Consider the following 25,931-nt stretch of genomic DNA (forward strand, 5'->3'; position numbering starts at 1 on the left):
TTGAATTTTTTCAATACTATGGTACCACCTGCCTGAAGAATGTTTGAAAAAAGAATTGGAAAAATTGTAAAATTCCTCATTAGAAATTATATTTTGTTAGGTTTATAATTAGGTTAAGTACCTGCTTACAAAGCTTGTGATTTCAGAGGAAATATTGGCATTGATTTATTAAATAAGAGAAAATTAGAAATATACTTTTTTTTGACGCGAGGTCTACTATTAACAGAATGACTAGTTAATATAATATTATGGTATATTTGTGGCACACCCTGATATAAGACCATTGCTTGAAATGGCTTTAGCCATGTTTGGCGACTCGATCTGAATAGCCAGGTACTTCTCAACGTTGCTCTCCCCCATCTCTTTCCCCTCCCCAATTTGGGCTGCCCCAGTCCCACTGGGTCCGGACAGTGGGGAGCAGTTCAAAAACGAATGTGGTAAGTAGTATGGAGGTCGCGGGGTCCTCCGTGATCGAGGGGTAAGGCTCTCGACTAAATTGTCATTGATTAATTTGTGTTATTTCACAATTTACTCATTTAAAATAATATGTAGTATATTCGCGGTCCATTCCAGATTGAAAGATTTCAGACCACCACTCAGAATTGAAACCTTGCTTGAAATGTTTGATGACCAGATCTGAAAAGCCAGGTACTTCTCTAGTTTCCTTTTCCCTATCTCCTTCCCCTCCGCACTACCTTCAGCCTCGCATATATCCGACTTAATATTTATGTTCAAAATTGTAAATGGTAGTGTAGACAGCCTTGATTTAATTAACCTCATTGAATTTCATGTACCCATAAGAGCTACTCGCTCTAAAACCCTCTTTAATTGTAACAATTCTAAGACTGAACATTTCAAACACTCGCTTGTACCTAGATTACATGAAATTAGTAATAGATACGCAGTTGTAGCGGATCTGTTTAACTGCACAGAAGCTAGGTACGAAAAATCTTTAATATCATATCTTTTAAATCATGGCCAATAAAATGTAAGTCTACTCATACTTACGTAAAAAGACAAATAAATATGTATATAAAATGAACTGCCTGGGGGAACTGAGGTAACTTGGGTCAATAATAATAGTCAATACGGTGAACCAACAGCTTGATTGGCACTTACCTACTTTCAACCAAAACCTTAAAATAAATGCATACATTTTAGCTATTGTAATATATTATATCATGTATCTATACTATCATATATTTCAATCAATACTAATCTAACCTAATCTACCTATAACTTTTGCGTGTACTTGTATCTCTAACTTTTTATATCCATCTATAGTTTATGTTAATTGTATATTTTCTGATGTCACTGTTTATAATTTACTGTATATGGTATATTTTATACCGTTGATATTAAAATAAACATACCTACGGTTGGGAGCTGTTGGGACTCTTGTGCGGTTTCACATATAAAAAAGGGCTATTAAATAATGTTTCTTTTCCTTTTCAGCTAATCACAATGATAGCCATGTGGATAATACCCGTTGGCTTTAGTCTTAAAAATCAATGGTGGAGATTTATTTTCATTTGGTTAGTGTTCAGCTGTATTACATTCCTAATTGGCAGAAAAGCATTACAAAAACCCATTGCCGGTACTACTCCAAGGTAAGTCATTATTTCTTTCAATTATTCACTTATCTCATCTCAATTGTATATGATATTTATTATCAATACTAAGAAACCTTTTATCACTGTTTTTTGCATTGATAAAATTCCACTTTAACCCCTCATGTTTGTTCGTTTTTGGGAACAGCTCACAATCTATATGTATCACCCTTCCTCTCATGGTGATAAATATGACCTAAACGGTGTTAGAAAGAGAAAAAACCACACTTTATATTTGAATCTAGAAGTCAACCACAGAAAAATTTAAATGTTCACCTCTATGAAACCAAAGTTTCCAGACGCAATTTAAGAAAAATTTATGAAACTTTTGTTATTTAATTTTTACGAAACGACAAAAAAAGTAAGTAACAATAACATTTATAATACATTTGTCTAATAAAATATTTGTGTTTTTCTTTTTTTATATCAGTAATTTTAGTTAGAAAAAAGCCATTTGTAAAACTTTTTAATGTTTCCATTATATGTTTATTTCTAATAATAAAATTTTAAAGCATATTTTATCACCTTTCAAAAACAGTCTTCAGATACATTCAGAAATATTCCATTGTTTAGATTTTATTGCAAAGCGGAAATTTTCTGAACTTCTGACAGAATATGTCCGAGACCTGGGAGGGTTAATGATTTTTGTTTTTAATCCTTTGTACTAATTGATGTGCTATTATTTATTACATGGTTGATTCAATGTATTTGCTAAATATGTTTATTATATTTTATCAAATACATTTCTCTGTATCTACCCTGTAATACAGGGTGTCCGGGGGGTAAACTGCACAAACTTTGGGAGGTGATTCTACATTATGGTAGAAGTACAAAAGATGAATGATTTTTTTCGAAATTCTGTTTTTTTTTCTCATTTAAAAATATTTTTCCATAGAAGAATATTATTTTATCCATACAAACAATTCTACTTTGTACCTTAAAACTAACTTAAAAAGTTAGTTATTTATCTTTTTAACTTGTACCATTATGTAGAATCACCTCCCAAAGTTTGTGCTCGTTACCCCTGGACACCATGTATAATGTAATAAATATAATTATGTAACTATAAATTATTTTGTTTTGAAAAAAATTTACTAACCTTAAGAACAATCTGTTCTATTAAAACTAACAGCTTAAACACAGCCAAGATCGCTGGGTGAAAGCAAATTTATAAATTAAAAAACAAAAGAAAAACCTGTTCTATGCGCACATCACAGTATAAATGAAAATAGCATCTAACAAGTTAAATAAAAGCAAACATTCTTGGGTTATTAATATTGCCTTATTTTTCCATATTCATGTTTAAAAAAGGCTGTAGTACTTGCTTGTACCTTATACTCGATGCCTTTGGGCCATAAATAATAATATTATCTAGTGCTTAGAACTCTAAGGGCCAATTGTTTCACAGAATTTGAACAATCCGTCAAATTTAAAAGTTAATTTCAAGGAGCTGAGAAGCCAAGGCGCTGATATTACTTAACACCTTATTAGGCTGCTATATTCAGCAGGCAGCAAAATTGGCAGTTTTCATTTTTCAATCGCTAATAGTTTAGGTGGTAGCCATTTTGAAATTAAATTTTTGTGTTCAATCTCTACCATTTTTTTTAAAATGTAAGTTGAAGGTATTTTATCAATGAATTAACTGTTATATTTTTTGTTCACGGTCTACAAATTGTCATTTTATTGGAATAAAAACTCCATCTGAGACCTAATGTTCTTTCAAATTAGCAATAACTTATAAACTTTATTTAAAAAAAAAACTGGAAAATTTTCAAAAAATTCAAATTATTATCAAGCTTCAAATATGTTCTACCACTGCCAGTTTTAAATCAGGTCTGAAAGGACTAACCTAGTAAGCTAGTGAGGAAGCCAGTATGCTAGCATCTCAAGCCAGGATAGTTTAATAGGATGGGGTTCTATTATTTGTGCTGGTATCGCCCCCCACCACCGAAGTTACTATCCTGGCTTTATGTATAGCTTCATGTGGCTGGCAAAGCTAGTGCATGATAGGCTAGTGTAGTGTGTTTTTTCCTAAGGACGTTTTGTTACTATAGTCAGTGCAATGATACCGGCTGTAGCAGAATATCTCCAATCAAGTGCTTCCCGCTGCTGTCGACTGGCTGGATAACCTCAGCATCCCCCTTTGACCTTCACTATATGAAGAAGACAAACTGTTTTTAAAAAATATGTTGTATTTTTTCATTTGCAGGTTAGTTTACAAATGGTTTTACTTCCTGTATAAGTTGAGTTGCGTGCTGGGTGTGATTGGCTACATCATAATGATGCTGACGTTCTTTGGGCTGAACCTCGTGTTTGACACCAAGCCTCACGTGTGGATGGACTGCGGCCTTCTCTTCCTGTTCTATGGACTATACTACGGAGTCCTCGGGAGGGACATAGCGGAGATATGCTCTGATAAGATGGCTTCACATGTTGGCGTGAGTGCTCAATTTTTCTCTATAAATTACACAATCCAATAATGAATTTGATAATTTTGTCATTATTTTAAATTTTTCAATGAATAGATACTATTTTTGAAAATCAAAGGAGAATGGGCGAGAATTTATGGGTCCACCCCTAAATAAATACTATTGAGGTTATAATAATAGTGGATAGGTTTTAAAGTATGTTTCTTACGGCTACCGTCAAATGTCTGCAAATCTTAATCTAACTCTCAATGAACAGACATTTGAGATAATAATAAGCCGCAATAGTAATAATACATATATTTCCCATTCTCCTTGAGGGGCAAAATGTAAACCGTGGAAAAGAATGTGTTTTCTCTGGTTCTGTGGGAATGAGTAGACTGAAATATAGGATTATTACTAGGGGCGGTTCATGATCGAAATCATTAGGAATTCAACATTAAAACCATTCATCTCTATGGTTAACTATAGTGCTAAGATCTGAAATTTCCGCGTCCCTTATAAACTAGCCGAAAAATTAATAGGAGTTGTTTAAAGCCACAATAAATAGATTTAAATTAAAGTTTAAACCTTCTACGTTTTGTGGGATCAAAAGTTTTAGTTAAGATCCCAAAGTGTGAGTGATTTTTGCGCAAAAACTAATTAAAGTAAAAAAATATTAAATGTCAAGTTGAGTGACTTTGTCTATGCAATAAAACAAATATTAAATAGTGATTGCCACCATCAATTTTTCATCAAGCATAATTAAAGAGGGGCATTTGTGAACTTACTAAAATAGTGATGTCTAGCACACGTAGCAAAACCCCAATAATTTCGGAAGATAAATTGAACATGGATAAGATTATTGAATACATTGATAAAAAATTTGAAACCCTGAAAAAAGATATATTTACAAAAATTGATTTACAAACTACAGAAACTACAAAAAGTATTGATTTTATCAGTGCTCAATACGATGAGATGTTAAAAAAAATTGAGGTCTCAAATAATTTAAATCGAGCGATTCAAACAGATTTTGAAAATATAAAAAAAGACCAAATGGAAAAAAATATGATTATTAAAAAACTTGAAATCCGACTTTCTGATTTGGAAACGTTATCAAAATCTAATAGTTTGGAAATAGCAGGAATTCCACAACAAAACCGCGAACAACCTGTGGAAATTGTTAAAAAAGTTGCTGCCGCAGCAGGAATCCACCTCTTACACACTGATATAACTGACGTCACGAGAGTCTCAGACAGACGAAATGAAGCCCCTCCTAAACTTCTTGTGACCTTTTCCGATAAAAGAAAAAGAGATTCCCTCCTTGATAAGAAAAAGGAAATAAATTATAATGAAATCAAGGATCTGGCGACATCTCGAATCTTCATCGGGGAAGAATTAAGCCCGTATCATAAAGAAATCCTATGGAAAACAAAACAATTATCAAAAGAAAAAAATTACCAATATGTATGGTACAAACAGGGTAAAGTTATGATACGCAAAAAACAAGATGATAAAATTATCTACATTAAGCACCTTGATGATATGGTGAAAATAATTTAGTGAATAATATGAACAACATTACTTAATCCACTTAATAATTTAAATTGAGAAAATGAATAACGCACTAACAACAAATATACCAAACATATTATCCATAAACAATAATTTTAACATAATGCACCAGAATATTAGAAGTATCAATAAAAACTTTGATGAACTACAAATATTGATGAAAAGCTTAAATTTAAAATGGGATATTATTATTCTTACTGAATGTTGGCTAACTGATAAATACTACCCCCTACAAATTGGGAATTATGTCCCTTACTCTACAATAATGAACAACACAAAAAATGATGGTGTCATCGTATATATTAAAGAAGATATAGAAGCTGATGTCAGAGAGATCTGTATCAATAATGCAAACTGTCTAAGTATATCAATCGGTAATGACACAACAATACTCGCAATTTATAGATCTCCTTCTACACAAAATCTAGAACCATTCCTCAACTCCTTATCTAATCAACTAAGTCTACTAAAAAGAACTAAAGATGTATTTATCATCGGTGATATAAATATTGATATTCTTGAAAATGGCCATCCAAAAAAATTTGATTATATGCAAACACTAGCATACCATGGATATAAAAGCCTAATTGATGAACCAACACGTGTATATAATGAAAGCAAAACTTGCATTGATCATATCTTTTGTAAAACTAATAGAAAAACTCAAGCCATTATTTGTACTACCACACTGACAGACCATTATACAATAATTCTATCTATTACAAAAAAAAATACATATGTAAACCAAAAAAAGAAATCACTCCTAACGAAATCTGAAACAAATTGGGAAAACGTCAAATGCGAGTTAACAGTGAATGACTGGACAAGCCTTCTGGAAAAAGATGATACTGATACTGCTTGGAGTTATTTTATAGAAGTTTTACAGAACATTATCCTATCAAACACCAAAACCATAGAAAAAAAGTTATCTCATAAAAATTTACACATTAAACCTTGGATTAGTCAGAATATTATAAACTCAATCAGAAAAAGAGATGAACTGCACAAAAAAGTCAAAAACAACCCTTATGATATCCTAACACTTCGATTCTACAAAAGATATCGTAATACATGTAAAAATGTAATACGTTATGCTAAAGAAACATTCTATAAAAACAAGATTGATGAATGTAATAATGATTCACGTAAACTCTGGCAGATCATAAATGAAATAACTAATGCTAAAGCCTCACATAATGACAATAGCATTAAGGAATTAAACATTGATGAGATTCCCACATCTTTTACAGAACACCCGGACAAACTTCTTGACTTTATAAACAACTATTTTTGCAATATAGGCTCAAACTTAGCAAATAAAATTAAACAAAATTCAATTAGTACTATCGAAAATACAGTGAGGATTGACGATGTAAATCAAGAAAACAGCCTCAATATTGTCAAGATAACAAGTGATGAAATAAGAAATATTATAGCCTCCCTAAATATAAATACTTCATCGGGAAATGAACTGATATCAAGCAAATCAATTAAATATCTACAAAATGAGTTAATCCACCCACTGACGTATCTTATAAATCTGTCAATATCAAATGGTATTTTTCCTGCTTGTCTTAAAATTGCTACGATCATTCCAATATATAAAAACGGTCCCAAAAATGATGTATCAAACTATCGACCAATTAGTATTTTAACTACACTATCAAAAATATTAGAAAAAGTTATAAAAAAACAAATGCTTACATTTTTGGATTCTAATAAAATATTATCATCTACGCAGTATGGTTTTAGGGAAAACCTGGGTACTGGTGACGCTATAGCTAATGTAACAAATACAATTATTAGAAAATTGGATGAAGGCAAAAAATGCCTAGCGGTTTTCATTGATCTTCAAAAAGCTTTCGATACCATTGACCACGAAATACTGTATTTAAAACTAAAAAAAAATGGAATAACCGAAACAACCCTAAACCTACTTAGAAGTTACTTAACGGGAAGAGAACAATTTGTACAAATTGGTAAAAGAAGGAGCAAAACTCTACCAATTAAGTACGGTGTCCCCCAGGGAAGCGTATTAGGACCTATACTATTTCTAATTTACATAAATGACCTTATGAATCTTCCCATCAAAGGAAACATAATGAGCTTTGCAGATGACACTGTAATTTTATTCCATGAACAAGATTGGACAAGCACATATAAGGAGGCTGAACATGGCCTAACTGTTCTTCAAAACTGGCTTAAAGCAAACTCCCTTACATTAAATGTGAATAAAACCAAATATTTAATTTTCTCCAAAAACAAAAGAGGACAACCAATGAATGAGCATATACTCAAACTACATGAATGTCAAAAAAAATTTCCTCAATGTTCCTGCTCGATTATAACCCAAACCAAAAGCATAAAATATCTTGGTATTGAAATTGACGATAAACTACACTGGGATTCACACATTGATCGAACTTCAAAAAAGTTAACTAAACTCATCTACTTCTTCAAAAAATTACGGAACATTTTGTCAGCTAGGGATTTAAAGAGAGTTTACTATGCTTTATGCCACTCCAAATTGGAATATGGAATAATAGGATGGGGCTCAGCAGTATCAAAACATATAAAACAGCTGAAGGTAACTCAGAATTGCATCATAAAGACCATACTAAAGGTTCCCATAAGGACATCAACAACAGAAATTTTTAAACAATTTGACGTTCCAAGCATACAGAAAATCTATGCCAAAAACATTTTGGTACAACACCTCAAAAATAATTCTCAGGAAAACACCTCACATACTCATAATACCAGAGCCAAACAAACAGAGATACTAACTATACCAAAGTGTAACTCTACCTTTGGACAAAGAAGCTCTGAATTTTTAGCAGTAAAGGTATATAACAAACTCCCACTTAGTATCAAACAAATCAAAACAAAAAACAACTGCATTAAGAACATTAAATCTTGGCTTAAGGAATTACCGGAAAAAGAACTTACTAGCATATTTAAAACATCGTCGTAGAAGTTTCTGGAAACCCTTACCCAAAACATGAAGTCGAACCATAGAAGTCGCTGAAAAATTATTCAAAACCTAGTCCCCCTCAGCACAGGATCTCCTAGTGAGGAGGACTATAAAAATCTATATCAATTAATCATATAAATATATATAATTCTTATAAAAATGTTTAAAAAAATGTAATATAGTAACTAAATAAAAAAAAAAAAAAAAAATTTAAAATATGAAAGAATTTCGGCTTTCTATGAGCAGCTTTTCTTTTTTCATCGAATGTAAAAGATGGTGTGGAGAGGTAGGTATTATATAAATATAAATAAAATAATATTATTTTAAGACAGCCATCACTATAGCCATACAGCTACGTATTGGGTGACAGGTAATACGAGAAAAAGTATAGGTTCATATTTGTGACAGAGTGTCAACATATTAATGCAAGAAGATTACCTTTAGATTGCTTAATATACAATGTTCGGCGTCGAATATTTACCTTTACTTTTTTGAATATCTGCTGCCGAAGCTTATGTTTGTATCGAACATTTTAAAGCTTGGTGCTCGAAAATCGACATTCAAATTGATATACCAGACCATCAGGGAACGGGGAATAAACTAAGTGAGCGAAGCAGTGAAATGGCGTGACCGTCTGCCTTTCTGTAATTTGTCTATAAATTAATGTGACAGTATACAGGCAATTTATATTGTAATATCACTATTTAGTCCTAACATTAAATCTGCTAACGAATTACTAGTCCTTTTTACGATGGCGTGCAAATTGCTATCTGGGTAAAAATCTTAATTACAAATCCCAAATCGGGTAATCGTAAGTTCGGGATTGTTTCTGAAATATAATATTTTGTTACACTATTTAGTTAACAAATGTTTTAATTTACTCATATAACTAAATTTTACGTTGCTACGCAACCCGATTTGCAGACAGTCAATTCATTTGTAGACGGTTAAAAATGATCATCCAGATCCTGTGTAGAAAAGTTCCATAACGTACTGCGCTGCAAACCTTTGCCTTACTTTACGCAGGGTATGGTTATTTCAATGCGCACTCCTCAGTGGTCAATGTATGACTGATGTCGTAGTTTATTCAAAGCATTCTTGAACCCTCCTGGTGCCAAAAGTATGGTCACATGGTTTGCCTCCAGCTTATCGAAATGATACATTTCATGTTGCGGCAAAAGTATCTATTTTGACATCCTATGATGATTATTATTTTTTTAAATATTATGCAATTGTTAACCATTATGATGTAAGTAATAATTATTTTATGCAACCATTGTTTATCATTAACCCTTGTGTAAAAAATTATAACAATTTCATGTACCTAATATAAAAGCCCCATGGGCGTATAAAATAGTAAATGAATAAATAAATGTATTACATTTGCTGGTGCAGTACTATCGGGAGCAGGGAATGCCCACGCGGCAGTTGGACCAGAACGTGTGCGCAGTTTGTGGGAACAAACTGATGGTCCCAGCCGGAGAAGAAGGTATTTTAGGTCAGTAGATGTCACCTGTGTTTCTTATCCTTTTATATTAAGCCTCTGAGTTTGCTAATTTCTCTGGATGCTATTTTGCATGGATTTTTTTTTGTAAACATATTTTATTTTGCTATTATCTCAAGTTTAATACATCCTAAAACTACTATAATAACAATGTATTACCTATATACTAATATTCGGAATTCACAACATTGAGACATAACCCACGAAAACTGCAAGACTATCATCTTCTTTAAAATTTCAATCATTGAACGTTTTAAAACCTCTATAACCAAATATTGTTTTATGTTCCCGATAAATTTGTTTTAAGAAGTCTAAAATTTTTGCAATCTCTCATAGGATAGCCATGAAAGGTGATTTCCGAAGCTAATCTCTCTTTCAAATCTCACATAATATATCTGACATTGTCTCCGGCGCCAACAAAATGCTTGGATTTGTTCTTCATAATGCTAGATCAATTACTAACAGTATCCCAATACGGAGAACATATGGAGCCCTTGTTCGTAGTATCCTGGAATATAGCTCCATTATTCTTCGAACTTGAACTTCGCTGAGAAAAATTCCGCACACCCAAAAACATCATATGTGATTCCCCACAAAAATTTTTCGAATTCCATGGGGGGGGGTGGCTACAAGATTCCATTTCGGACACAAAAAATATCAAAAACCGGTGTATTATGTAGCCTGAACCGTCATTTAAAACCTTTATTGAGAGAAGCATTCTCAAATTCCCTTTCGCGTGGCACTTTCCCGCTCTTTTTCAGCACCTTGTGTTGGTCAAGTGGTCACCAGATGCTACACAAAAGTAAAGCGTCCCCTATGCGACTTTTGTTTACGGCATTCTTTCTCATTAGCGTTTTAAATTCCGTCGCTGGCGTTGTCGTTGCGAAGTAGCTCCGAATTTATAACGATTTTTCCCGTATATAATTATTTTAAGTGTATAATTATTTCAAGATAATACATTATATTATAACAGCGAGGCTGTTCGAAGTATTTTTAAAACAGAAATAATTTTTAACTGTTTAAAAAGATAAAACACGTGGTGAACACGACGGAAAAGTTCGTCAGTTCGTCGGCCATTTTGTGTTGTTTGTTTATTTACATTGTGTTTTGTGTACCTTGTGTTTTGTGTTTTGGTTTCTTGTCCAATTTAACAATGAGTGGCTCCGAGATGTCATCATCCGATTCGGTAGAGATGACGGTAGAAGAAGTTAACAAGATCATTTTGCCAAAACAAAATGAGCCGAAACGAAAGTTGCCGAAATCGACCAAATCTACGAAAAAACATCGCATTGATAAACTCACGGCTCAAGTGGAGCACATTAGCTCGTTTATTCAGGATTTTATGGCGGCTAAAACATACGAAGATAGGAGAAACTTGGATTCCGACGAGGACGCATCATCGGAAGATCAAGAGATACACGTGGAGAGAAATTCACGATCTTCGCTAGGGATGGGATTAGTAAATCCTAATCATGAATTCAAGGAATTAAACCTATCGATGGCGGAAACCACGTGTAAGGAACCTACAGTTCCTAAGGCGGACGCAAACCGCGTAAAGAAAATCGAAGATTTACAACACTTCGGTTCGCCTGAATGGAACGAAGTAAGGTATGGGGAGGTCGTAAGAAAATACCTGGCCAACCCCATGTTCAACCAGTTGGAGGTTAATGGAGAGTTTCTGCATTTGAATAAGGCAGAGCAATACGCGGGGTCACTTGACAAATTTTGCGGGTCACTAAGCCATGCCCTGTTGCAGCAAAATGAGTGCCTCAAGAAATCTCTTCAGGAACTGGTAAACTGGAGTGCAGAGGAAGGCAAGGAATTGTCAGCAGGTTCCCTCTTCAAGAAAGTGGAGTCGCTATTTGCCCCGGATACGCAATATCAGACAGTGACCAAAGATGTCCTGCAGATGGTCTGTGGAAGGAGAGCAAATGCGATCCAGCATCGTAGGGATGCAATCCTTAACGAGATAAAGAGCCGCTACGTACGGGAGGCAGTCAAAAATATTCCTCCAGCAGCGGGTTATCTTTTTGAACCAATGAAGCTAGAATCCCAGATTCAGCGGATGGGAGGACTGGATAAATGCTTCCCACATTCAAGCTTCGACCCTCAGCCATCAACCAGCTCGCAGATGCCCAAGAAAGTGCCAGTGAGGAAGCCTTTTCGTGAGAGCAGGCCCTTTCGGGAAAGCAGGACGTTTCGGGACAACAAGCCCTTCCGAGACAACAAAGCCCCCCGCGGAGGGCGATCTAATCAAGATGCAAGAGGTGCGGACAAGAGGGGACCAGCCAAACCAAGAAGGAATTTTGGCAACAAGGATAGGCTATGACTATCCGGAGAAGGCGTTTCAGGGGGGGCAATTGCAGCACTTCATAAGCAAATGGGAAGAATTAGAAGCACCACCAGCACTGCTAACCATGTTGCGAGGGTACAAGCTACCCTTTCGGCAGAAACCCCCTCTAAGTATAGTGGCAGACACGGTAAGCTCAACTTATAAAACCCAAATCACAGACGAAATGACACGACAAATAGACAAAATGAAAAAGGAAAAGATATTGGAATCAGCTTCAATATCGCCTTCCTTTCTGTCACGGATGTTTCTCATACCGAAGCAAGACGGGTCATTTAGGCCGGTCTTCAACCTTCGTCGTTTGAACAATTTCTTAGCTATTAGCAAATTCAGACTTATTAATGTTAATAAGGTTGCAACATTTATTCAACCAGGCGACTGGATGGTTAAAGTGGACCTTTCTCAAGCCTACTTTCACCTTCCAATTCATGAGAATCATCGCCGTTTTTTGAGACTGATTTTTAATGGAGAACTGCTTCAAATGACATGTTTGCCTTTTGGACTAGCCTCAGCTCCAAAGGTTTTTGGCTTCACTTACCAATTGGATAGCGCAAAAATTAAGAGACAAAGGTCTCAGAATAATTGTTTACCTAGATGATTTTTTGATAGTACATCAAAATGAAAATATATTGAAAATGCATACATTCGAAACTATTTCAATGTTACAAACTCTTGGGTGGATAATACAATTCAGTAAATCCACTCTGTGTCCAGTTCAGAAAATTGAATATTTGGGAATTTCATGGAATTCAAGGGACGGCTTAAAAGGCCTCCCGCAAACTAAAATAGCGAAAATAACAAATTTACTGAAACAATACATTAATCTAGGAAGGTGGTCACTTGAGCAGGCCCAGAGCCTCTCGGGTACCCTCAATTTTGCTAGTTTCGCCATTCATAGAGGCAGGCTTAACCTTCGCATGTTACAGTGTGCCAGTCGCAAGCTGCCTGCATTCAAACCGAGACGACTCCATCCCATTCCTCGAACAGCGATAGAGGAGCTGAGATGGTGGAGCAGGTCCCTGCAGACGTGGTCACCAATGCATCAAGCAGTGATTCGTCATACCCTCACGACCGACGCCTCGGACTGGGGATGGGGTGCGCAGCAAGACGACCTCAGATTGAGTGGAGCTTGGTCCCAAACACAGCAACCTCTCCACAGCAATGTCAAGGAAATGCTCGCCGTGCTGGCAGCACTTACTCCTCACGGGCCAGAGCTGTCAGACTCGGGTCTCCTGATCCAGTCAGACAACAAATCGGTGGTTGCGTACCTTCGCAACGAAGGCGGCACACGATCCAAGACATTGCTCGAAGCGACTCGTCAAGTCCTTCAGATGACAGACACGTATCGCATTTCACTGTCTGCTCACTACCTACCAGGAAGGTTCAACGAGGTGGCAGATCAACTCTCCAGAAAACGCGAACCTCCGGAGTGGCATCTTTTACCAGCAGCAACAAAATTGATTTTTGCAAAATGGGGGAGACCAACTATAGACCTGTTTGCATCGGAGACAGCTCACGTTGTAGAAGATTATGTGTCCCTAAATGTATTCGACAAAGAGGCAAGTTTTGTCAACGCTTGGACTCGAGAGTGGGATTTTCCTCTAGCTTGGGTGTTCCCCCCTCCGTGCCTCATGCCGAGAGTTCTCGCACACCTCAACCGGGCCAAGGGCCTATACCTGATTGTAGCCCCGAGATGGAAGAAAGTATTCTGGAGACCAGACTTGAAAAGTCGAGCGACGAGCCCTCCTTTCACCATAATGAACCTGACAGAAGTGCTGATAGACACCAGAACCTTGAAACCCCCTCCACAAGTAGAGGATTTTATTTTGGAGGTGTGGAAGTGCCGGGGTGGAGTCAGTCATTAACAGATTGGTCGGACAAACAGAAAGAATTTTTAAAGTCAGGTTGGAGAGAATCCACACTTAAAACATATAAACCGGCATGGCTTAGGTGGCAAAAGTGGGCATTAAATCACGGGGTAAACCCGAATGTCCCTACAGGAAGTAACCTGGCAAGATTTTTAACAGATCTTAGTTTAGAAGACAATTTCTCTCCCAGCACAATTCGACTCCATAAATCGGTAGTAACAACTTTCAGTAGCCCGGAAGAAGGAAACCTAAGCTCACACCCTCTAGTCAGACAAGTTCTCAAAGCCGCAGCATTAAAGCATCCTAAACTGTCTAAGCCTCCTATCTGGGATCCCAGAATGGTGTTGACCTGGTTAGAAGCTAACCCACCCAAAAGGTTGAGTCTCTTTGAAGTCTCGAGAAGGGCAGCGACTTTACTTTTGTTAGCTTCGGGACGAAGAGTGCATGACCTGACCTTGTTACAGTGTTCGCCAGACAAACTATTCATAAATGAGGAAGGGGTCTCGTTATGGCCAGTTTTCGGATCCAAAACTGACTCTGCTACATACCAACAGTCAGGTTGGAGGTTGAGAAACGGAAATCAGCCAAATATAGACCCAGCATACTGGATTAAGAAACTGATTGAAACCTCCAAAGAACGGAGGGAAACAAAGCAGAATTTAACAGAACTCTTCATCACTACATCGGGAGCAGTTAAGGCAGCTTCAAGAACAGTCATCGCCCGTTGGGTCAAAACAATTCTAGAAGAAGCTAAGATCACAGCTGCCCCGGGAAGTGTACGGGCAGCAGTGGCGTCACTTAACTGGCTGGATAATTTTAGATTGGATGACATCCTGGCTCGAGGGAACTGGAGGAGCCGGGACACCTTTGCCAAATTCTACAGAAGGGAAGTTAACACTCCCCTAGAGGTAAATAGGGCATTGTCTGTAGCCTCCCTATTCCACCCACTGTAACACGTGAGTAGGTATTCCAGTTTTTTGACGTATTATAATAGATCACATTAGCGTTAGTGGTCACCAGTCGATAACAAACAGATCTCAATAAAGGTTTTAAATGACGGTTCAGGCTACATAATAAAATAGTTTTACCTACCAATAAAACTTATATTATGTACCTAACCTCATTTAAAACCTAGGCAATCACTGCCTGGTGAGAACTAATGAGAAAGAATGCCGTAAACAAAAGTCGCATAGGGGACGCTTTACTTTTGTGTAGCATCTGGTGACCACTTGACCAACACAAGGTGCTGAAAAAGAGCGGGAAAGTGCCACGCGAAAGGGAATTTGAGAATGCTTCTCTCAATAAAGGTTTTAAATGAGGTTAGGTACATAATATAAGTTTTATTGGTAGGTAAAACTATTTTATTTTTGTTTAAAAAGTAAGTTCAAGAGGTTAGATTTTTTCGTCGCTGATTCTCGTTCTGAGTAGCCTAAATAGCGATAAATCGCCTTCGTTGGCAACACTGGTGACCGCGCACAAGCTGCATTGTTTGTTTTACCGCGGGCCCGCGACACTTTTTCAAATTGGCGGGTTTTTTGAAAATGGTTCACGCGGGCCACTTATAATTCGTTCGCGGGCCACAATGTGGCCCGCGGGCCTGGGGTTGGGCAGCCTTGCTCTAGAAGCACACCGAAAAATATTTTTAGCTATACATTTTTTTAAACCATTATCTCTGGAATCATCCTTAATCCACTCATATTGAAAGAGATTAATTTATACGTGTCTTACAAGTATACTCGTGGGAGATGCCATGCAGTTTTTTATATTTCGAAAACAAGGATTTCTGCCTATCAGAACGCACCAATCAACAGAGCGACTCAACTGCTTAACGATTCTGCATTGACCATCGACTATCAGCAACTATCTTTTGACGTATGTCACAAAATAGTAAAACTGCCCCCATGACCTTTTATACTTACATGTACCTCGAAAATTTATGATCTTCTCCGTAATATATTGGTGCATTACCGTTTTATATAAATATTAATACTAACATTTTTAACATGTAATCTAGTAACTTTGTATTTTTTAACTTATATATAAATATAAAGGTATTATAGAAAACATTGCCACACACTACACATAATGAATTGGCGTTACATTGTTTGTATCCTAGATCTGCCATAGACCCCAATGCCTCTGTTCTGAATTATTTCCATTTTTTTAACTTGTGTTTTGTGCTCAGAAAAATTAGACTCGTGCAGTAATTCAGGTGGGATGCTAGTGGTGCTGTAGACCCATTTCTTTATTTTAAGGTCTGATTTTCCCTTTATTACTACTCAAGAAGTTAACCTTCTTTGCAATTCTTTTAGTTGAAATTTTAAAGTTGGTGTTAAGTTTTAATTTTTTATCGATAATAATTTAATTTCTCCTACTTTTTCAAAATTTCTGCTGTACATATTTCATGATTTTTTAAAATTCAAATATGAAAATCTATATGAATTTCAAGTGACTTTACCAACCTTATGATTGTATTAATAAACAAATGCTTCAATGCTGGTTTATATCTATTCTGACGGTCGACCTACGAAGAACCCATCCTCTGTCAGAGGAAGCGTTAAACTATTAAACCAGTAATGCACAACCTTTATGGCAGAAAAACTATCAATACTGTTAAAAATGTGTGGAAGTTTATTTTTCTCGTCTGGTCAATGAATGAAAAATATATTATTTTAATATTTTCATTTGTAATTATTGTTTTCAAAACCTGCACATTCTGAAAAAGGTTCCAACTGGCTACAACGTCATTATAACATAGAAACCGCCAATGTCTGGTAAGACGCTTTTCACCACTGTAATGTTGACTAAAGAAGAAGGAAGCGCAACACGGTGTAATACCCCAAAAATTAATCATGGTAACACTTTTAGCCTAGAAAATCTCAAATCATTTCTTATCTGAGATTAGGGCGGGTTGTTTCACAGAATTTGAACAATTCATCAAATTTCAAACTTGATTCAAATTCTATTATTATGTCATTTTTGGACAGTTGCATAAAACTTGAAATTTGATGAATTGTTCAAATTCTGTGAAACAACCCGTCCTTAGTCTATTCATTTCAAATAATGGCAAATAAGCTGCAGCATTTATAACTAAATTTCCCCCGTGCATATTTGCCAATTTGTTCAATGTTTTTAATGAGATGTTGGTGTTCCAGAAAACACATACAAGCTAACATGCGGCCACGTGTTCCACGAGTTCTGCATAAGAGGGTGGTGTATCGTGGGGAAGAAGCAGACCTGCCCCTACTGCAAAGAGAAGGTGGACCTCAAGAGAATGTTCAACAACCCGTATCCTTTCTAATATGCCACACAAATTGTTAAAAACAAAGATGTTTATTTATTCCATAAGGTATACAGGGGGCATTGCAATCATCAACCAAATTTATTTAGACATGGTGTACCAATTGAAAAAGGAACACCACGTTTACAAAGAGTTTTGGTTTTTGAACATTTTGGAGTGAAGCGTGCATTAAATGAGCGAGGCTTTCGAAGCAAGGTGACCGAATTCAACAAGGGGTTGAGATTGTTCTCTTTTGAACTCCAATATAATCTAGTCCAAACTCCATCGCCCTCTTTTGAACTCGATCGCTTCAGAAATCTTGGGAAGTTCCTCCATCCAGGTATAGACAGGTGCCAATCGTCACCCTCTGGGATTCTATAGATCAATTTATCGGTGGACATTGGATTCTTGAGTTCGATGAATTCGGTACAGCTTCTTATAAATGTAGCAATAGTGCGCAGGTTATTATTTTGCACCGCTTTTCCTTAACATTGCAATTCAGGTGGGAACGACCTCACGTCCTCTATGGCCAGTTGCTGGACTGGATCCGACTACTGGTGGCGTGGCAGCCGCTCATCCTGTGCATGGTGCAGGGCATCAACTGGGCGCTAGGACTGGAATAGTCAATAAATATATCTAAGTCGTATTCTATTAAGGACTCTTATTGGTTACAGTCGGTGTAGAGTGGCGTAGAGGATGAAGTCTGGCAATTAACATTTTTTTAGAATAATAATGATGATGTTTTAATAATTTGTATAGAGCCGTTTTTGTGGAAAATTACCTTAAGGGAGCTGTACAAATATTACTTTCTAGGCTCTATCTAATTATGTACAAAATTATATTGAAAACATACTTACCTGGTAGGTCACTTCAGATAAACACACTTTTATGAGAAATCTGTTAGACGTACGTTTCAAGCAGATTTTAGTTTTTTGGCTCACCGTTCCTTTTTTAACTTTATCCACATGGCTATTTCATATGTGATCTATCGGCGGCTATCCCCATACGGATGTCACATATGGGATCCATGAAGTTTTCCAATAGTTGTATATTTTTTTTGTGCTATTTGAATCAACAGTCAGATAATGCATTTCTTAGTGCGCATAACCTAATGTGTATGTGGGGATATTCTATGAGTTTCTTTCTCGATCTCAGGTAATCTGGGTAATCACTCATGATCATTTTCGTATGGCTCGGGGACAAACCTTTAAATCTCCCTGTGAAAAATATTTTTGGACCGTTTGTTTTTAGTTCACAAAAGTTATGTAGTTTTGGGCGGGAATCGCACGCGTTCGAATTAAGATTGACGGTAATCTTGCAAGTTATTCCATTATTTTTATAATACCATATTATAAATTGTATATATCTGTAACGATTTTAATTTTTTTTTTTCTTTAAACATCCGATGAGGTGCATGACTTGTCCATAAACATTTGAGAAATTTTATATTTTCTCCGGGTAGTGAGATTTCAGTACACGTAAAAAAAGGGTGATCGAAGAAGTGCTCGAGCCACCACTGTCTTTCATATTTGGTATTTTAAATTCACAACGAGCCCTGTAGATTTTGTAATTTTTTACTGAAACTAAACTCAACCTCATTTATTTAATGTTTAACATATGAACTGCTTATTGAAGTTTAAACCCAATGAATTCACCTAGATTATTTTTTTTTATATCGTGAAATTTATGATACATTTCAATTCATAAAAATCACCTACCTAAATTTGGGTAAAAATCGCTCGAGTGGTTATGAAAATAATGAAGTTTAGTCATTCTTGTAAGCTTCAATGTGTCGGGCCATTTTGCCCGGAGGTTATCAACCAATTAATTGTAACGCTATTGCCAAACTTTATCTTCTGTCTGTGACTTAAATCCACAACAAATGTTTATAATTTTACCGGTGGCAAAGATAGAAATGACTTACTTTTAATTTTGAAACTGAAGTGGAATTCCATTTGTATATGACTTTTGTATGAATTGAAACATCTTTATTACATTCTTCCACGTTTTTTATTAATGACCTGACCGGTTTCACCTTATGGTGGGCGTAGTCAGCTAGGATCTGAAGTAATAAAAAAAGTGAAGTTATAAAGGTGTTTTAATCCGTAAAAAGTCATTATAGGAACTACAGTGTGTTTCTGAAGGAGAAACGATTATATCTTTGCCCTTGAACCTTGGGCAGTTTTGTGTCTTTTAAAAAATATTTTTGTCACTGTTTTCTTTGACTGAATCTAGGTTATCTTCCTATTCGTTATTAGGTTTTCACGTTTAATATTATTTATCGTGCGCGGTGGGTATTATGAATTGTACTAAATCGTAACTTGCGTGATGTCTAGAGACAACTTTGCGGATGTTTTATCCATTGTCATTCAAATTAATAGACGAGCCAATCAGGGAAAGGGGAAAGTAATAACTTACGCAGAGTGTCATTAAATGAATCTGACAGTATACAGGCAACTCTGACAGTGTACAGGTAATATCACCATTCGGTCCTCGAAAATAAAATCTGCTTACTAATTACTAGTCCTTTTTACAATGGCACACAAGTTGCTGGCTTCGTTTAAACTGAACTACGAAACCCAAATCAAGTAAACAAAAGTTCGGGCTTGTTTCCAAAATTGATTATTTTCTTACACTGTTTTGTAAGACACTTTTACAAATGTGTTATAATTTAACCACCTCACTCATTTTTAGCGTCGCTACGCCAGGCGATTCGTTTAAAAACTACCATTCAGGTACTGCGCCCAAAGGTCCCGCAATGGATAGCGCTGCAAACCTTTGCCTTGCTTCAGCGAACTTTACTTTTCTGCGCACGGTCTGGTTTCTTCAATGTACGTTCGTCGTCAAAATGATATGATACCCAGATTTCATGTTAGGGCAAGTCTATTAATTTGGATGTCAATGGTTTTACCCAAGTTCACTTTGAAAACTAATAACTTTGTCATTTTCAGAGAAATCGAAAAACTAAAACAAATTAAAATACAACGTCATTAAGCGAGAATAAGTATTCAATCCACCACCTACGACTTAAGGACATGGGTGCATAATTCGACTGTAAAAAGACTAAATGACTGATGCGCCATATTAAAAATGAAAATCAAAACTATTTGGTCAGAATATTAAAAAAGTTTTAAAAGTATTTTTAAAAATATTTGAATAACTTGTATACTTGATACTTTAATTTCTAAGATACTACCAGTATAAAAATACCTAGTACAAGAGGGTTTTTGATGTAAACACCAAAAATTCATTCGACGTAACTTCAAATTCTGAGAAAAACTATATATATAACTCAATTTCGGCTAGGATGGTGTATCAGTCATTTAGCCTTTTTACAGTCGATATAATTACACCATAGAGGCCCACCGTATACTGATTTTTTTTTCAAAATCTGAAGAAAAGTATTGTGCACGAATTTATTTAATTATTTGCAAGTTTATAATAAATATGTTTTAAATGTATAAAATGAAGAAAAAAGTCATTAGTAATTTATTTTAAATGTTAATTTCTTGAATATTATGACCTTGTTAGGTTTCAATTTAGATTTATTTTTAAGTAGTAGAAAAAAAATTATGCAAAACTGCTTGAAAAAGGAAGGCCAATTCATAAATAATTATTTACCCGTTTTGAGTTTGAAATAATATTTAATCGTTGAGTAGGAACTTATATTAATTAATTTGAACGTTGATTTTTAATTTTTTTTATGGCAACATTATTTTTGAAAGTGTTCATCAGGGGGGTATTACTGCGATCGAAAATTGGAACCGAAATATTGTGACATCAAATGATTGCCTAACTATATCCACCAATGAAAAACTCTGAAAGTCTATGGAATAAACTTTCAGAGTTTTTCATTGGTGTATAGTATAATAAGTAGGCTCCGAATGAGAATGGTACTGTCTATATATTGGCATATCTATGCTTTTTAAGACCAATTTGTTTCATACAAAAACCCGAAGATATCGATCTAGTGAGTGGTTTATTTATGGTGTTCATATTTTCTGAAGTTTGACTGGTTTTCTGTACTTATAATAATATAGCTTTATAAATGCGAAGAATAAATGTGCAATAATTAAATTAAACATAGAAATTAAACTTATGTGGTAGTACAGATATGCGTTACATCATATTTGTTGATATGTTTTAATGGTTTGAGAATAAATTTCATTTCTTAGAAAAATGTTTGGTTAGTGAAGGGATTTCAGCTAAGTATTGTAATATCTTTGATTTCAGCTTGGGAGGTTCCAAAATTGTTTAGTCACCATTGATGAATACAAAAATCGGTAAATATACAGAAAATAGCGACACGCTAAATACGCACATCATTTTCTAAAAACACTTTTTATCAATTAAATAATAATGAGAAGTAAGTATTTCAGTTTTGGAAATGGAAAATAATACCATTTTTTATTGTTAAGAAGTTTAATTTGTAAAACTCCATTTTAATTTTTGGTTTTTCTTTTTTATATTCAACAATATTATTATTAAATTTACAAAACATTTTTATTTATTGTTTATTTTTAAACAAGTTCTGATTTCATAATTATTATCATGCGTAACAGCTGTTTCACCCTCTGATGCCATTATCAAACTGATAATGCCTTCAGAGTTCCCAGTCATGTATAATAATAATTACACAGCAGAATATGTTTAAAAATAAACTGTTTTTTTGTAAATTTAATAGTAATATTGTTGAATTTATAAAAAAGGGCAAACAATACATTTTAGAAGCTATTTCGTTAAAAAATGGTTAATTAAGGCGATGCACTACGTAGTAATGCAAAATCATGTGTTTTTGGTTTGAAAATTTAGTCGCCTGGAAATGTTTCAGATGCTTTAATTAAATACTGCGAGTAGAATACATCTTGGCCTTTGAAATAATCGAGTATTTTTTGGATAAATCTTTTTATAAGCCCAGAAAAAAATAATGTATAAGGCCTATGAAAACTGCTTTAAAGTTCAAAATCTCCTACTTACGAACCCATTTTCGGTTATGATTTTATTGTATAATGTGGCAAATTAAATTATTTATAAAATGATCGGAAAAAAATTAAATATTTATCCCCTGAACATCCACAAAATAAAATAAAAGGCACTTTTTGGCCATGTTTTTTTCATGCATAAATTAATACAGGCGGATGGTGTTAAGCGGGAATTTAAACCTTATCGCCATCTACGTAAGGGGTGTTATTGATAGCGGCTCGATTTAAAATATTACACGACGTATGGCATCGCCTTAACTGATTTTATCATTATTAACTTCTATTAGATTATCAAATTACTAACATATTTTTTTCAGTGCATATTAAGCGTGTGTGTATATTTACCCAAAAAACATTCATTTTTGTTTATTTTAGTAAAATATCTTTTTAAATAAAATAATAAATGACGTGACATGTTGCTTAGTAATTTATTTCTTTAATTTGGTTTTTCTTCCGTTGCGTACTATATTTGCTATGAATGTCTTCTGTGAATTGGTCTTGCTTTAAATTTAGTTAAAATAAATCTTTGGTTGTCGTCTTACAACATTGTATAGAATGTCCGACAATCTAGTTAAATAAGTATTTTGATATACAGAGAGTACAAATTCGTCAATAAACAAATTCATCAATAAAAATAATGACAACGCTGACCAAAAGTGCCATCTATGATATAGGATATGAACTATCCTGAAATTATTTACCAAAGTCCTGTTGCTGAGAGCTCCTTTGTAATCTATCTTCCTGTTACATGTGTAGTTAGAGATAGAGAGAGATGTATTGTTAATTCCTACCATCTCAAAATGAGTTCAATAACGTGCTAGGATTGCTCTGTAGCAAGAAAAAAATTATTAAAAAAAGTTACAGTAGATAAACAGTAAATAGGTACACACTTAATACGCACTTTTCATAAAAAAAAATCACTGTTTAGGAGTTGGAAAATAATAAAAACTAAATATTTCAGTTTCCGGAAATGGGAAATAATGAATTTTAACCTTTCCTTATCTGTGGTGTGTATTTACTACACATTGCTTCTAATAACTCTATAAATATAATAAATTCTGGGTTCAGATTTTAGGTATTCCTCTATTATACATTTATGCACTGAATTAAAAAATAATATTTTACATAGTTTTCAAATTCAATAAAATCAGAGTGTTTTGTTAAAAATCGGGAACAAATACACCAATACAATCAACCGTGTGATACTGCTATGCGAAGAGTGTGCGAGGAAATGACACGCTATTGAACTCCCGCTTTAGTTCGCTATGCGGGAACATGAGAAATCCACACGTCCGCAGTTGTATTTAGACCATCGATCCCTACGACCGCATAGCTGTGTGTGTACGTACAGCGCCCATCAAGCACCTGCTGCCAGTCGGTCGCAGGCCATCGTTAGATATGAACTCCTCGCACGTTTGTTTAGCATCTGCCGATGGTTTTTTCATGTTTTCAGCAATTAAATTACAATTATTATCAAATTTGATATAAAATATAATAAACATAAGCGATTAACTATGAATATTCATATTTTTCCAATATTAAATCGCTTATTTTTAGATGTGTATTGACTACACAACACCGAAACGCGTGGATTTTTTTAGCACAGTAAGGGAAAGGTTAATAGTTATTTCGTTAAAATTAAAATCTATTGTTGACTTGTCGGCCATTGTTATTGATGCAAAAGTTTTAAGGATGTTTTTTTTCTACTCTTATTCAACCCCAAAATTGATCCTAAAATAGGTTCTTAGTTTGGGTTTAATCTTTAAATAGTATAATATAATACGCTCTCCACGTCTGTCTGTTTGTGCGTTTAGTTCTAAACTACGCAACGGATTTTGGTTTTCACTTTATTAGAGAATTTATTCCGGAAGGTTTATATGCATAATACATTTGTATTATATTTACAGAAAGTAGAAAAAAATCGAAGTTTTGTAATCAAGTGATAAAAATTAATTTTTTTCTTCATGCCAAGTTTTAATATTGTTATATCAAAACTTGGCATGAAGAAAAGACGTAAACTTATCGGTTTTTTAATGAAATACTTAAATGCATTATTTAACATTTCCGGATAGTGAAATACTTACTTCTCATTACCAAGTGTTATTTTTATTTAAAAAAATGCATATTAAGCGTGTCCCTTATCTTGTGTACATTTACCAGAGTTACAATGGAGCTATATGTGGTATGCCTTATGAAATATGTGAAACCATTGTGTGTGAGTTTATAAAAATAAACAAACGATGCGCACCTAGGTTGGGGTATTTCACACAAATTCAAATGTAATATAACCAGTGAAAGGTCTTCGTTAAACGCCAATTCTAGGTCCATTTCAGAAAATATGTCAAAGAGTGTGTGTTGAAACCGAGTTGTTTGGCTGTCTGTCCTCTGTCTACCCCCGCAGAAAACGGCGTGATGGTTAGTTAGTTATTTATGTCAGCTGATCACATTTTGGTGAAACGGATCTAGAATTGGCGGTTAATGGAGACCTTTCAAATTTCAAAACAAAATGGCTTTGATCCTTAAAATGATCAGAATACTCTTATTTTATACCTTTCAAAAGGTTTTTCAGCTGTTGTAAGGGGTATATCTCTTTAAAATCTTACTGTTCGGTAAATATACAGAAAATAGGGACACGCTTAATACGCACATTTTATTTTAAAACACACTTTTTATCAGTTAGATAATAATAAGTAGAAGTAAGTATTTCAGTTTCTGGAAATGAAAAATGGTGCATTTTAGTAACTATTTTGTTGAAAAAAATGGATAGTTTGGCGTCTTTTCTTCACGCCATGGTTTGTTTGACATAAAGTATTAAAATAGTGTTTTAAGCTTGATTTTATTTTATTTCTTAATTAAACCCAAAATGGCCTAAGAACCTTTTTGGAATCGTATTTTGGGTTAAATAAGAAAAGAAAAAAAAATCACCTTAAAACTTTTGCATCAATAACAATGGCCGCCAGGTAAACAATTGATTTTAATTTTCACAGAATAACTATTTAAATGCATTTCTGGAAACTGAAATACTTTGCATTATTATCTAGCTACCACAAAGTGTTTTTTTTTTTTAGTAAAAAAATGCATAATTTTGTCCAAATTTTCTGTTTATTTACCGATTGTTTTTGTATGTTGGTAAGGATATTTCTTTTTTGGTAATTTTTGGATAGGGCCTGACACGCTTATTACGAATATTTTTTAGAAAAAAATTTTATATTCGCCTTAATTACTATAAAAGAAAAATTTTTGCATTTCGGGCGGCGGAAAATTATGAATTTAAATTTTCAATTGCGTTAACCAAAACTCACTTCGCGAATCGATGCGGCGGCAATCAGCTGCCATTAGGTACGTCACTGTTATGTTGGTATCCCTGATACATTGCGTAG

The 25,931-nt window shown here is 34.7% G+C and overlaps 2 protein-coding genes across 2 annotated transcripts in view; both read left to right on the top strand.

Moving 5' to 3' along the window:
• The window catches only part of LOC149413740 (E3 ubiquitin ligase Rnf121), a 29,570-nt gene extending 3,914 nt beyond the window's left edge, over positions 1-25,656 (top strand). The window contains exons 4-8 of the mRNA XM_089644525.1: positions 1,456-1,610; positions 3,820-4,048; positions 9,963-10,065; positions 17,445-17,577; positions 18,072-25,656. Coding sequence (XP_089500651.1) covers positions 1,456-1,610; positions 3,820-4,048; positions 9,963-10,065; positions 17,445-17,577; positions 18,072-18,192 — 741 coding nt within the window. The 3' untranslated portion in view covers positions 18,193-25,656. The remainder of the gene's footprint in view (positions 1-1,455; positions 1,611-3,819; positions 4,049-9,962; positions 10,066-17,444; positions 17,578-18,071) is intronic.
• Positions 10,896-13,516, top strand: LOC149413741 (uncharacterized). Its single transcript, XM_089644796.1, has 2 exons — positions 10,896-12,551; positions 13,348-13,516. The coding sequence occupies exon 1, from the start codon at positions 11,225-11,227 to the stop codon at positions 12,398-12,400; it is 1,176 nt and encodes a 391-aa protein (XP_089500922.1). The 5' UTR covers positions 10,896-11,224; the 3' UTR covers positions 12,401-12,551; positions 13,348-13,516.
• Positions 25,657-25,931: the final 275 nt, after the last annotated feature.

Source organism: Hesperophylax consimilis, chromosome 21 (assembly GCF_061612785.1).
Source record: "Hesperophylax consimilis isolate HC1 chromosome 21, BYU_Hcon_1.0, whole genome shotgun sequence".
Lineage (NCBI taxonomy): Eukaryota > Metazoa > Arthropoda > Insecta > Trichoptera > Limnephilidae > Hesperophylax > Hesperophylax consimilis.